The sequence below is a fragment of the Callithrix jacchus genome, chromosome 4, assembly GCF_049354715.1.
Source record: "Callithrix jacchus isolate 240 chromosome 4, calJac240_pri, whole genome shotgun sequence".
In the NCBI taxonomy this organism is placed as follows: Eukaryota; Metazoa; Chordata; class Mammalia; order Primates; family Cebidae; genus Callithrix; species Callithrix jacchus.
The window spans coordinates 173,059,086-173,071,963 of record NC_133505.1 but is presented as its reverse complement, the minus strand read 5'-3'; the positions used below and the strand labels follow the sequence as shown (position 1 = coordinate 173,071,963).

At 47.6% G+C, this 12,878-nt stretch overlaps 1 protein-coding gene across 9 annotated transcripts in view; it reads left to right on the top strand.

Annotated features, from left to right (window-relative positions):
• Positions 1-12,878, top strand: part of RPS6KA2 (ribosomal protein S6 kinase A2) — a 494,183-nt gene that overhangs the window by 423,347 nt on the left and 57,958 nt on the right. For all 9 annotated transcript variants that reach the window (XM_078370459.1, XM_078370453.1, XM_078370456.1 and 6 more), the window contains 2 exons: positions 6,019-6,149; positions 7,252-7,377. In XM_078370459.1, coding sequence (XP_078226585.1) covers positions 6,019-6,149; positions 7,252-7,377 — 257 coding nt within the window. The remainder of the gene's footprint in view (positions 1-6,018; positions 6,150-7,251; positions 7,378-12,878) is intronic.

Below are 12,878 nucleotides of genomic sequence, written 5' to 3'. Positions count from 1 at the left end.
CGATCCACACACCGCTCCACGGGCTGTGAGTTAGACTCCCGATCCACACACCGCTCCACGGGCTGTGGGTTAGACTCCCCATCCACACACCGCGCCACGGGCTGTGAATTGGACTCCCGATCCACACACCGCTCCACGGGCTGTGGGTTGGACTCCGGATCCACACACCGCTCCACGGGCTGTGGGTTGGACTCCCCATCCACACACCGCTCCACGGGCTGTGGGTTGGACTCCCCATCCACACACCGCTCCACGGGCTGTGGGTTGGACTCCCCATCCACACACCGCTCCACGGGCTGTGAATTAGACTCCCGATCCACACACCGCTCCACGGGCTGTGAATTAGACTCCCGATCCACACACCGCTCCACGGGCTGTGAATTAGACTCCCGATCCACACACCGCTCCACGGGCTGTGAGTTAGACTCCCGATCCACACACCGCTCCACGGGCTGTGGGTTAGACTCCCCATCCACACACCGCGCCACGGGCTGTGAATTGGACTCCCGATCCACACACCGCTCCACGGGCTGTGGGTTGGACTCCGGATCCACACACCGCTCCACGGGCTGTGGGTTGGACTCCCCATCCACACACCGCTCCACGGGCTGTGGGTTGGACTCCCCATCCACACACCGCTCCACGGGCTGTGAATTAGACTCCCCATCCACACACCGCTCCACGGGCTGTGAATTAGACTCCCGATCCACACACCGCTCCACGGGCTGTGAATTGGACTCCCGATCCACACACCGCTCCACGGGCTGTGGGTTGGACTCCCGATCCACACACCGCTCCACGGGCTGTGAATTAGACTCCCCATCCACACACCGCTCCACGGGCTGTGAATTAGACTCCCAATCCACACACCGCTCCACGGGCTGTGAATTGGACTCCCGATCCACACACCGCTCCACGGGCTGTGGGTTGGACTCCCCATCCACACACCGCTCCACGGGCTGTGGGTTGGACTCCCGATCCACACACCGCTCCACGGGCTGTGGGTTGGACTCCCGATCCACACACCGCTCCACGGGCTGTGGGTTGGACTCCCCATCCACACACCGCTCCACGGGCTGTGGGTTGGACTCCCCATCCACACACCGCTCCACGGGCTGTGAATTGGACTCCCGATCCACACACCGCTCCACGGGCTGTGGGTTAGACTCCCCATCCACACACCGCTCCACGGGCTGTGGGTTGGACTCCCCATCCACACACCGCTCCACGGGCTGTGGGTTAGACTCCCCATCCACACACCGCTCCACGGGCTGTGGGTTGGACTCCCCATCCACACACCGCTCCACGGGCTGTGGGTTAGACTCCCGATCCACACACCGCTCCACGGGCTGTGGGTTGGACTCCCGATCCACACACCGCTCCACGGGCTGTGGGTTAGACTCCCGATCCACACACCGCTCCACGGACTGTGGGTTGGACTCCTCATCCACACGCCGCTCCACGGGCTGTGGGTTGGACTCCTCATCCACACACCGCTCCACCGGCTGTGGGTTGGACTCCTCATCCACACACCGCTCCACGGGCTGTGGGTTGGACTCCCCATCCACACACCGCTCCACGGGCTGTGAATTAGACTCCCCATCTGTGCTCAGCACTTCACACTTGTCATGGTTCCTCAGGTTCTGAGTCTAAAGCCCTAAGTTAGGACATGAAAGTGCCTCCAGGTTTGAAGATGTTTTAAACTGTGATGTAGCCATGTGCGCTTCATTTTTCTAGGGAGAATATGAGGCACGTGGTAGCTGGTGTGATTTCTGGGAGGAGGCCGACCTCAAAGCCAGACTTCCGTGCAGTTAACAAACTCTCAGCAGCAAGAGCGCTTCGTCCTTGAGTGGCTCCGTGTACCGGGAAGCAGAGCCGCTCAGAAAGCCCGTGCTTCTCTGCCAGGTTGCACTGCAGAATTTCAGTTTCTAAACACAACTCAGTGTTCCTTGGGTTTTTAATGATGCCTCGCTAGTCTGGCGGTTGGAAGATTATTTCCAAACACAGCCAGCTCGGGTCACATTAGTCCAGGATCCTGCAGGCATCTACCTGGGGGGACTGTGAAGGCCCCTTTGAGGGCCGACGCTGGCTCTGCCTGCCTCTTGGTCCAGGACACTGACAATAAGCAGGTCCATGCAGCTTCCTACCACCGGAAGAGCACCAGTGGGGTGCTGGGTCGTCTGTCTGTCTGCGGCCTGGCCCCCACTGGCACCAGAGGGCCACGCAGAGTGGGGGCTGGTTCCTGGGTTTTGGAGAAGCAGCCCTCATAACCATTGCCCCAGAATATGATACTAAGAAACAAAACACATGTTCTCTGCAGCGGTCTGCCACCCCCACACGCCTGCCTCACCATGAGATAAAACTGAGAACTGGGTGTATTTTTTTCATTTCGAAGTACAGACCCTAAACAGAGGAGGCGAGGAACCAGGGCTGAGAGACAAAGGCTTGCAGGTAGAGAATTCTAGAATATACAGTTACATCCTCTGCAAACATGGAGTCTTAAGAGATACATAAATAAGGATGTTTATACTTTTACATGTGGATGTTTTCAGGAAAAATTACATATTATATTTTATAAAGTTTACATGTATATAATATTGTATTTTAATGTAATATATATTCTATTTTAATATATTAAATCTCTTATTCTGTTATCCTATTACTCTATTTTTTTTTTTGAGACAGAGTTTTGTTCTTGTTGCCCAGGCTGGAGTGCAAGGGTACAATCTCTGCTCACTGCAACCTCCACCTCCCGGGTTCAGGCAGTTCTCCTGCCTCGCCCTCCCTAGTAGCTGGGATTACAGGCACCCACCACTACGCCTGGCTTTTTGTATTTTTATTAGGGATGGGGTTTCACTATGTTGCCCAGGCTGGTCTTGAGCTCCTGACCTCAGACAATCCACCACCTCAGCCTCCCAAAGTGCTGGGATTACAGACATGAGCCACCGCACCTAGCTCATCTATTTATATATATATATATATATATTTAAATTATTAAAATAATGTCTGAGTTCTTCTTCAACAGCTCTTTGCTTTTTTCAGTTTGACAAACAATTAGGAAGCCACATCTCCGTCAGTCCACGTAGCTGTGGCTCCTTCTGGTGGCCCTGGTCTCGCTGGCAGAACTCACAGCATCTATTACAGAGCGTCCTGATACGGATGGGCCACTGTTGACCGTGGCCATGATTGTCTTAGTGAGGAGTATTTCGTGTCTCCCTTTTCTTTTCTGTAACATATATCGGTGAAACAGACTTTTTCTACACTTATGTCTCAGTACTTTGGGGTTTTTGGTTTGCTCGTTGTGTTTTTTATTTGTGTCAATGTCAGGGGTACAGCTGTAGCCTTGTTCATGGGTGTGTTGCACAGCGGTGCGGGCTGGGCTTTCAGCGTCACCATCACCTAGGAGTGTTCATTGTACCCATGAAGTCACTTCTCATCCCTCACCTCCTCCCACCCTTCCACGTCTCCATTCTCTGTCCCTCCACACTCGACAGCCACACGCACACATTATTCGGCACCCACTTATGAGTGAGAGCATGTGGGGTTTGATCTTCCTGAGTTGCTTCACTTAAAAAATGGCCTCCGTTTCCATCCATGTTGCTGCAAAAGACATGATTTCATTCTTGTTTATGACTGAAAGTATTCCATTGTGTGTACATTTCACATCTTCTTTATCCAGTCTCCAGTTGAGGGACACTGAGGTTGACTCCACAACTTTACAATTATGAATAGTGCTGCAGTAAGCTCGCAAGTGTGGGTGTCTTTTTGAGACAATGAGTTCTTTTTCTTGGGGTCGATGCCCAGCAGTGGGATTGCATTGAATGTAGTTCCAATTTTAGTTCTTTGAGAAAGCTCCATACTGTTTTCTGTAGAGGTTGTACTAATTTACATTCCCACCAGCAGCCTATGAGCGTTCCCTTTCTCCACATTCTCACCAACATCTGTTACTTTTTTGACATTTTAGTGATAGCCATTCTGATGGATGTAAGATGATATCTCACTGTGGTTTTCATTTGTGTTTCTCTTACGACTAGTGATCCTGAGCATTTTTTCATATACCGTCTGTCCATCTGTATGTCCTCTTTTGAAAACTGTCTGTGTCCTCTGGCCAAAATGCAATGGGTTGTTTGTTTTGTTGCTGTTGTTGAGTTGTTTAAGTTCCTTGTACATTCCGGATATTACTCCCCTGTCAGTTGCATAGTTAGCAAATCTTTCCTCCCATTCTGCAGCTTGTCTGTTCTTTCCGTCGGCGATTTCTTACGCTCTGCAAAAGCTTTCTAGTTCAAGTCTCATATGTCTGTTTTTGTTTTCGTTGCTTGTGCTTTTGAGGTCTTAAGGGACTTTTGAAGTCTTTGCCTAGACCCATATCCAGAAGAGTTTTCCCTAGGATTTCTTCTAGTGTTTTCACTGTCTCAGGCCTTCGGTCACTTAAGACTTTAATCTACCTTAGTTGATTTTTGTATATGGTGAGACATAGGGGTCCAGCTTCATTCTTTTGCTTATGACAAACTAATTTTCCCAGTACCATTTATTGAAAAGAGTGTCCTTTCTCCAGTATATGTGTTTGTCAACTTTGTCAAAGATGAGTTGGCGCTAAGTACGCGGCTTCATTTCCAGGTTCTCTATTCTGTTCCATTAATCTCTGTCTGTTTTTATGCCAGTGCCATGCTATTTTGGTTACTGGATCCTTATGGTGTAATTGAAGGCAGGTAATGTGATGCTTCTAGCTTTGTTCCTTTCACTGAAAATTGCTTTGGCTCTTCGGGCTCTTTGTTGGTTCCATGTTAACTTTAGGATTGGTTTTTCTAATTCTGTGAAAAATGACGTTGGTCTTTTGATAGAGATTTCATTGAATCTGTAGATTGCTTTGGGCAGTACGTTCATTTTAATGATATTAGTTCTTCTGGTTTATGAGCATGGGATGTTTTTCTATGTGTTTGTATCATCTACAGTTTATTACTGTGTACTTTTGAAAGCAATTCTGCGGGATAAATTTCTAGATGTGGAGTTGTCTTCGAGGACACGCAGATTTTAAAGTTGTATGACCACTACCAATTGACTTTCCAAAAGATTGTGCCAGTTATGCTCTCTCCTGCAATTAGAAGGGTGTCTACCCCCAGCAAACCCAGATGTGATTGATTTGTTTCACTTTCATTGATTCATTGGGCAAAATCATGATCCTATTTAAATATGTGTATGCTCACTTCTTAGAGAGATTGGGCATTGTTTCAAGCCTATGGTAGCTATCAGAATTCCTTCCTTTGAGTATTTTGCTCTTTTCTCATTGATCTCTGGGAGCTTTTGGTTAATAGAGAGTTTAGGTTCTCATCTGTTATGTATGATGCAGATATTTTTTTTCCCCATGACGCATTTATCCTTTTGTTTTTCTTAATGATAAACTTGAAGTGGGATTGATCTCACAGCAGTCATGCTTTTGAACACAGATCTTACAGAGATCAGAATAATCTTAATGGAAGGGAATCACACCTTGTGTGCTCTGCCTTGTTGTGGCAGGAGCAACATTGCCCAAATTTGGGCAATGTTGAGAGCAGAACACGTGCACAGCACACACACAGTTACGCAGCTGTGGGCGCGGGGGTGGGAGCTGTCGAATCTGGAGACCAGATGCTAACATTCATTGACAATTCCATCCTGAGGTTCTTGGTGTCTTCTTAACTGAGTCTGGAGTGGGTGCGGGTGAAGGACTGTGGTTAAGAATGCATAGTAAATTCAGAAGGCAGCAAACTGAAAGATGCCATCGATGATAATCCTGAAGTTTTTGTTCCGGGTATTTTTGCCATTTAAAAATCAAACCATTAGCACCTGTTTCATCTGGTTCAGCATTTCTACATGTTATTTTACCTTTTCCTCCAACACAGGCATACAACACACACACGCATGCACACACAACTTACACACACATACCACATGCACACACACACACACACAGACACCACTGCTTTACCCCAGGGTCACCCAGCTTTTGTGATATCTGAACTCTGCCCCTGTCACCTGCAGACTCTCCTGGTGTCCCCCCAAGTGCGAATGCTCATCACCTGTTTAGAGGATTCAGCTTTGTGGCCTCAAATCTGATCCAAGAGCCCTCACAACAAGATCTCCACAGAGTCCCAGTCCACCCAATCGTGCAGGTAACTGTGTTTGCCTGCAGTGGGTTGGGGGTAAAGGGCACTTGGATGAGGGGTGACTCTGGTGTTCCCTGTGGCCTCAGTCACCTGGGGATTGGGTGCTTAGGGTGAGTGGACTTCAATCACCAATTCTTCCTCCCTGGCACTTCCTATTGTTCTGAGTATCTGCCATGGTGGTCCCCATGATGGTCCCTGTAGTGGTCTCATTGGTGTTCTGAGCCCTTGCTCCCACCCTAATTTGCATTCATCTTAAGGAAGAAAAATCCCTGGGTAGAATGTCACCATGGTGTGTCTATGGCCAGAGACTGGAGCATCTTCACTGTGGAGCCCAGCGAGGACGCTAAGATAGCAGTTTGATTCGTGGGCATCATTTTCCTCTGATGAAATGGAGGCTTTGGGGGGTTTATGGAAGGTGATATTTTTATAATGAGTTTCCCACCTAATAAACGTAACCAGAATACAGAGAATTCTGGGAGATTAAGCTTAATTAATCCTAATTCTAATTACGATTAAACTTATTTAAGAATTAAGTCCAGGTAAATTGGATGGCATTGGATCTCCATCCTATTTCCTTCCCTGCGGCCTTTTGGAGAAATACAGCATGTGTACAGCGGACATTGCCATGATACTGCATGCTGCCATGGGTGGCTTTCTGCCTCATTTAGGAGCAGGTGGGTGGGGCTTCTGTGTGCAGGTCAGAACAGGCTGTGACTTGGACACTATGGAATCAGATTCCATCCAGAGTCTTGCTGTGGATACAGGCATTGGAGCCGCACACCCAGTAGCTGCCGGCACTTCCGTCTCACTTGCAGATGCTCCTGCTCTCGGATCTTTGGGAGAAACACATCAGTCAGTGGACACTGAATGTCCCACTGTGTAAAACTCAAGAGTCATCGCCCAAGGAATCAGAGAAGCTAGGATTTAGGTCTAGAGCATCACTAAGTAACTCTGCAGCCTGGGGCACAGGAACCTATGAACTCCTGGGCCTCCACACCCTGGGTTCACAGCGGGTGCCTCTCTTCTCCCCCCATTCTGCGTGCATGTAGCTGCATTGCCCCATTTCATGAGGGTTCTGACAGCCCCTCTTCTCCTGGCCCCTCTGCAGCAGTTACACGGGAACAACATCCACTTCACTGATGGCTACGAGATCAAGGAAGACATCGGGGTCGGCTCCTACTCGGTGTGCAAGCGATGTGTGCATAAAGCCACTGACACCGAGTATGCTGTGAAGGTAAGGCAGGCCTGCCGCGTGAGCAGGGCCCCGTGTGAGTGCAGCGCGTGGGAGCACATACGGTGTGTGGGAGCACGGGGCGTAGGAGCACAGCGTATGTGGTCATGTGCCCAGCGGCGCAGTGACTCCAGCAGGGGCACCTGAGCCTGAGTGAACATTCTTTCCATTTGCCATTTTCCAAGCTCTGATATGAAGGAGTTCAGTTTCTTTTGATATGAGGCCATCCATTAAAAGATAGTTTTGCAAATCATGAATATTTTCAGTCACATCCAGCACGTAGGATGAGCACCTTTTGTAGCCTGTGTATGACACACACCAAGAATAAAAGCTTTGGGGCCCCAGTATTTTGAGAAAATAGAGTTGGGGGACAGGTACAGAATTTGGCAAGGAAAGGAAGGAAAGAAAACAGGGTGAGAGAAAGAAAATACTCAAATAAATAAATAAGCTTGGCCAGGCACGGTGGCTCACGCCTGTAATTGCAGCACTTTGGGAGGCCAAGGAGAGTATATCACCTGAGGTTAGGAGTTCGAGATCAGCCTGACCAATATGGTGAAACCCCATCTCTAATTAATTAATTAGTTAATTAATACGCAGCAAGCAAGCTAGTCTTGTTTACAGAAAACGTTGGCGGAGAGCTAGCGTTTTTACTCCCAACCATCAATAACAGTATATAGAAACAATATAACCCATTTGGCAATCTCTACATAGTAACTTTAGCTTCTGTAATTGTAGCTAGTTTAAATATTTGATCTGGGAATCCAGAATACGGTTTCTAGAGTTTTTTCGTTAGTAAAATGTCGATTGAAGGTAAAATTTCCTGTTAAAATCAGAATTAAATTTATGTTAAAAAAAAAATTGTACATCCTCTCTAAAAGACACTTGAAACTCCACCCCTTTCCTGTGGAGCTGAACCCCAGGCTGTCGCAGAGCGAGGTCCCTGCCTGTGCTGCCATCATGACTGGGACCAGCCCAGCTTATTCCCAGACACATCCATAGCACATGGTTTGCTTTGATATGAGGTCGTCCACTAACTTGCCCTTCAAAGGACATCTGCCCAGCCAGCGAGTAGAGTGTAAGGAGTAATTTTCATCAACTGTGATTCTCCTACACTCTGAAGAGATTGTTCAAATTGATGACAACATTGAGATGACCCCATCCCATTCTCATTTGCCCAGAGCTCCACTGAAGTTTTAATGAAAACAGATATCTCTTTTTTTTAAATTGTACTTTAGGTTCTGGGGTGCATGAGCAGATCATGCAGGATTGCTGCATAGGTACACACATGACAATGTGGTTTGCTGTCTCCATCCCCCCGTCACCTACATCTGGCATTTCTCCCCATGTTATCCCTCCTTGACCTCCCCGCCCCCACACTGTCTCTCCCTCGGCCCCCCTCAACAGACCCCAGTGTGTGATGCTCCCCTCCCTGTGTCCATGTGTTCTCATTGTTCATCACCCTCCTATAAGTGAGAACATCAGGCATTTGATTTTCTGTTCTTGTGTCAGTTTGCTGAGAATTATGGTTTCCAGATTCATCCATGTCCCTACAAAGGATATGAACTTACTGTTTTTTATGGCTGAATAGTATTCCATGGTGTATGTGTGCCACATTTTCCCTGTCCAGTCTATCATTGATGGGCATTTGGGATGGTTCTACGTCTTTGCTATTGTGAACAGTGCTGCAATGAACATTCGTGTGCATGTGTCCTTATAGTAGAATGATTTATAATCCTTTGGATATATACCCAGTAATGGGATTGCTGGGTCAAATGGAATTTCTATTTCTAGGTCCTTGAGGAATCACCACACTGTCTTCCACAATGGTTGAACTAATTTCCACTCCCACCAACAGTGTAAAAGTGTTCCTATGTCTCCACATCCTCTCCAGCATCTGTTGTCTCCAGATTGTTTAATGATCGCCATTCTAACTGGCGTGAGATGGTATTTAAATGTGGTTTTGATTTGCATCTCTCTGATGACCAGTGACGATGAGCATTTTTTCATATGATTGTTGGCCTCATGTATGTCTTCTTTTGAAAAGTGTCTGTTCATATCCTTTGCCCTCTTTTGAATGGGCTTGTTTGTTTTGTTCTTGTAAATCTGTTTTAGTTCTTAGTAGATTCTGGATATCAGCCCTTTGTCAGATGGGTAGACTGCAAAATTTTTTTCCCATTCTGTTGGTTGCCGATTCACTCTAATGACTGTTTCTTTTGCTGTGCAGAAGCTGTGGAGTTTCATTAGGTCCCATTTGTCTATTTTGGCTTTTGTTGCCAGTGCTTTTGGTGTTTTGGTCATGATGTCCTTGCCTATGCCTATGTCCTGAATGGTTTTGCCTAGATTTTCTTTTAGGGTTTTATGGTGTTAGATCTTATGTTTAAGTCTTTAATCCATCTGGAGTTAATTTTAGTGTAAGGTATAAGGAAGGGGTCCAGTTTCTGCTTTCTGCACATGGCTAGCCAGTTTTCCCAACACCATTTATTAAACAGGGAATCCTTTCCCCATTGCTTGTTTTTGTCAGGTTTATCAAAGATCAGATCGTTGTAGGTGTGTGGCGTTGCCTCCAGGGCCTCTGAAAATAGATATTTCAAAAGGATAGATCCTGAGGCATGGCCTGCATATTCACTGGGACTGTGTTTCTTACACCGGAAAAACAAAAGACACCAGCCAAAAACAAATCTCAGGTCCCTTGATTTCAAGAATTTATGGATTATAGACAAACAAAAAAGAAAGTTTAAATATAGAGGAACAATCTGCGATTCCCTCTGATAGCATCTCTGTGTTTAGTCTGCGCAGAGTCTTGAACCCATCCAGGAGACGTTCAGGAAGGAAATCTATCATGATTGACAGCTGCTGAGAAAATTGGGTGGAGACTGCAGTGTTACGTTAGTGGTAGAATGTCCACCGAGGTGTGAAAAGCAGAAAACCAGGTTTTGCTGTGAAGCGGCTCCTCTGCAGCCTGGGGAGTGTAGGCTTGCTGTGTCTGTTATTTGGATTGTTGAGGCTGGTTTGCCCTGCTCCTCCATCTCACTGGGAGGGTTTGAAGGAGAACTTAGATGGGCGCCTACCTTTTGCACATCCAGGTGCTGTTCCTTCGTCGAGATGTCCCCGTGGTGAAGAGTAGACCTGTATTCCACCTTAGACAGAAGAGTTGCACTTACACTTCGAAACGTATTTCCCATAAGCCTACGACGCTTTTGTGAAACATATTTCACGTAAGCATACGAAGCTCCTTGGAATTTTCTTCTGTCTGAGCCATTGCTCACAGAGTTTTCTTTAGATTGTTTATCGGCTGACAGGCAGCAGTCCCAGAAACAATCACTGCCTGCCAGTGAGCTCAAAGAAACAAGCCTAGGGTTTGTCAGCCCAGAAGCCACAGTGCCCTTCTGGAAACAGCCTGCTCCTGTGAGGCGGATCAGCCCCCGTTTTGTGCCTCTGCAAGTGAATCCCCCAGTGACAAGGCAATGGGGTCTTCTCCTACTATTACCTTATCCGACTCTGATCTAAAGGCACCGTCTGAATTCAGCTTGGTTACATGGCTTATAACTGAGTCCCTCAGTCTTCAAAGATCTTGCTGAGGTCAAACCCTGTGGAATTTCAGCAACAGCTCTCGGGGAGAGAAGCCAGGCGCGGTGGCTCCAGCCGATGGTATAAGAAAGAGCCTGGTCCTCCAGTTTCTCTTTCACAAAACTTGAAGTTCCCTGGACAAATGTAGCCAGTGCACATGGCAGGGATTTCCCTTGTGCCTTCTGAGGCTACAGTGGGTCACAGTGTGTTGTCGGGATGATACAGAAATTAACCAAGCATGGGAAGGTGCAGCCCTTTGGAGGGCCCGGGACTTTCCAGACAGATGTGGCTCAGGGTCCAGAAGGCTCCTGTGACCACAGCCATTTCAGAAGCACGTTTCAGCCAGTCAAGGGAGTGGTGACAAGTTCATTTATCTGTGGGTAGACGCAGTTGTTTGGATTTCCTTCAGAGATGAACAAGCTGGCATTTCTGAGCAGGGAGTTTGTTACTTAGAATGGGCCCACTTGTTACCAAAACCTAGATGCAGTGCAGACCACTGTGGGGTTTTGTCTTCAGCATTTTCAGGTGGAATGTAATGGAAATACTTTAGGTCCTTGTCTGTATCCGCTGGCTTGTTTATGAGAAGCAGCCTCCCCACCTACTGACGACGGACTGAGAAGCAGCAAAGGTTGCTGATTCCTAATGTGACCCAGAACTAACCATGTGGCAGTTGATTGTCTGACGTGTGAGTTGGATCTCAGCTCAGTAGATGTCCTGCCAAGACTGTCACTAGAATCCAGCTTTACCACTCCCAGTTGTCATGTGAGCCGCATACAAGCCCACCTACCCGTGGCTCATGGATACAAACGGGGTCTGCTTCAGCAGTCCCATCCTAGCCATGCGGGGCTTCCTCTCATTCCATGGCATGGGTGACCCAGAAACCAATAATAAAGGAAGGCAGCAATCTTGACTAAACAATGAGGACAGTGACCAGAATAGATGGATTCTGCCCAGGGACATCATATTCATTTGGGTGACTGTGGCCCCCAGGGGATACTGGCAGTGTCTGGAGACTTTCTGGTTTTTACAGCTGGAGCAGGGTCTCCTGGCATTGGTGGATATGGGTGAGGGAAGCTGGTCAGCATCCTGCAGGACACAGGACAGCCCCCACTGCCTGCTACCCCAACAGAAGATTGACAAGCCCAAACTACAGCATCCTGTGGGTGAGGGCGGGTCTCATGTAGATAAAGGTCAGGAGGCTGATATTTTGAATATGGGGGTGGAGTTTTCCTTCTTCACCAAGTTTCTGGTGAGTCCTTTAGCAACAGGATGATGATCTGACCAAGAGCTCAGTGCTCCCCCATGCTGCAGGGCAGCCCGTACCCCCACCCCGCTGTGACTGAGCCATGACTCCAAGTGCAGGTCCTTGTAAGAGGAGAGTGGGGCCAGCTCTTCACCTCTATGAAGGTCAGATGCCGAGCTCCAGAGTGAATATGGAATCGTACGAGTTCTCACATTCTTGGAATAGCATTACATTTTGCTTTAGCTTATTTCTGTATTTTTTCAGGTTCCTAATGTTGCCATCATTGTTACTCTGAATCATGTAAACTACATTTAAGGTTATGCTTAAACCAGTTTACCCAAGTATATTCCCAGCCAACGAGACTGTCAGTTTCACATTTATTTTCAGCTGCATTTTAAACTTGAGTTCCTGCTCTATGCTGGGTACTGTGCTCAAGTTTGTGGGAAGTGGCAGCTAGAATTGGTCCTAAAATTAGGACCAATTCTAGCTACCACAACATCCAGCAGTGCCCAGCATAAAGCAGAGGCTCAGTTAACATGGGCTGAATGACAAGCTGGATTCCCACGCTTGTCCCTCCCTCTCAACTCTGGCAAACAACACTGGAATGTGAAGAGATGAAAAGAACCAAAGTCCCAATATAGTTAAACTACTATGTCAATCAAAAAGCACACCTGTTCATCTCCAGACTTTCTAT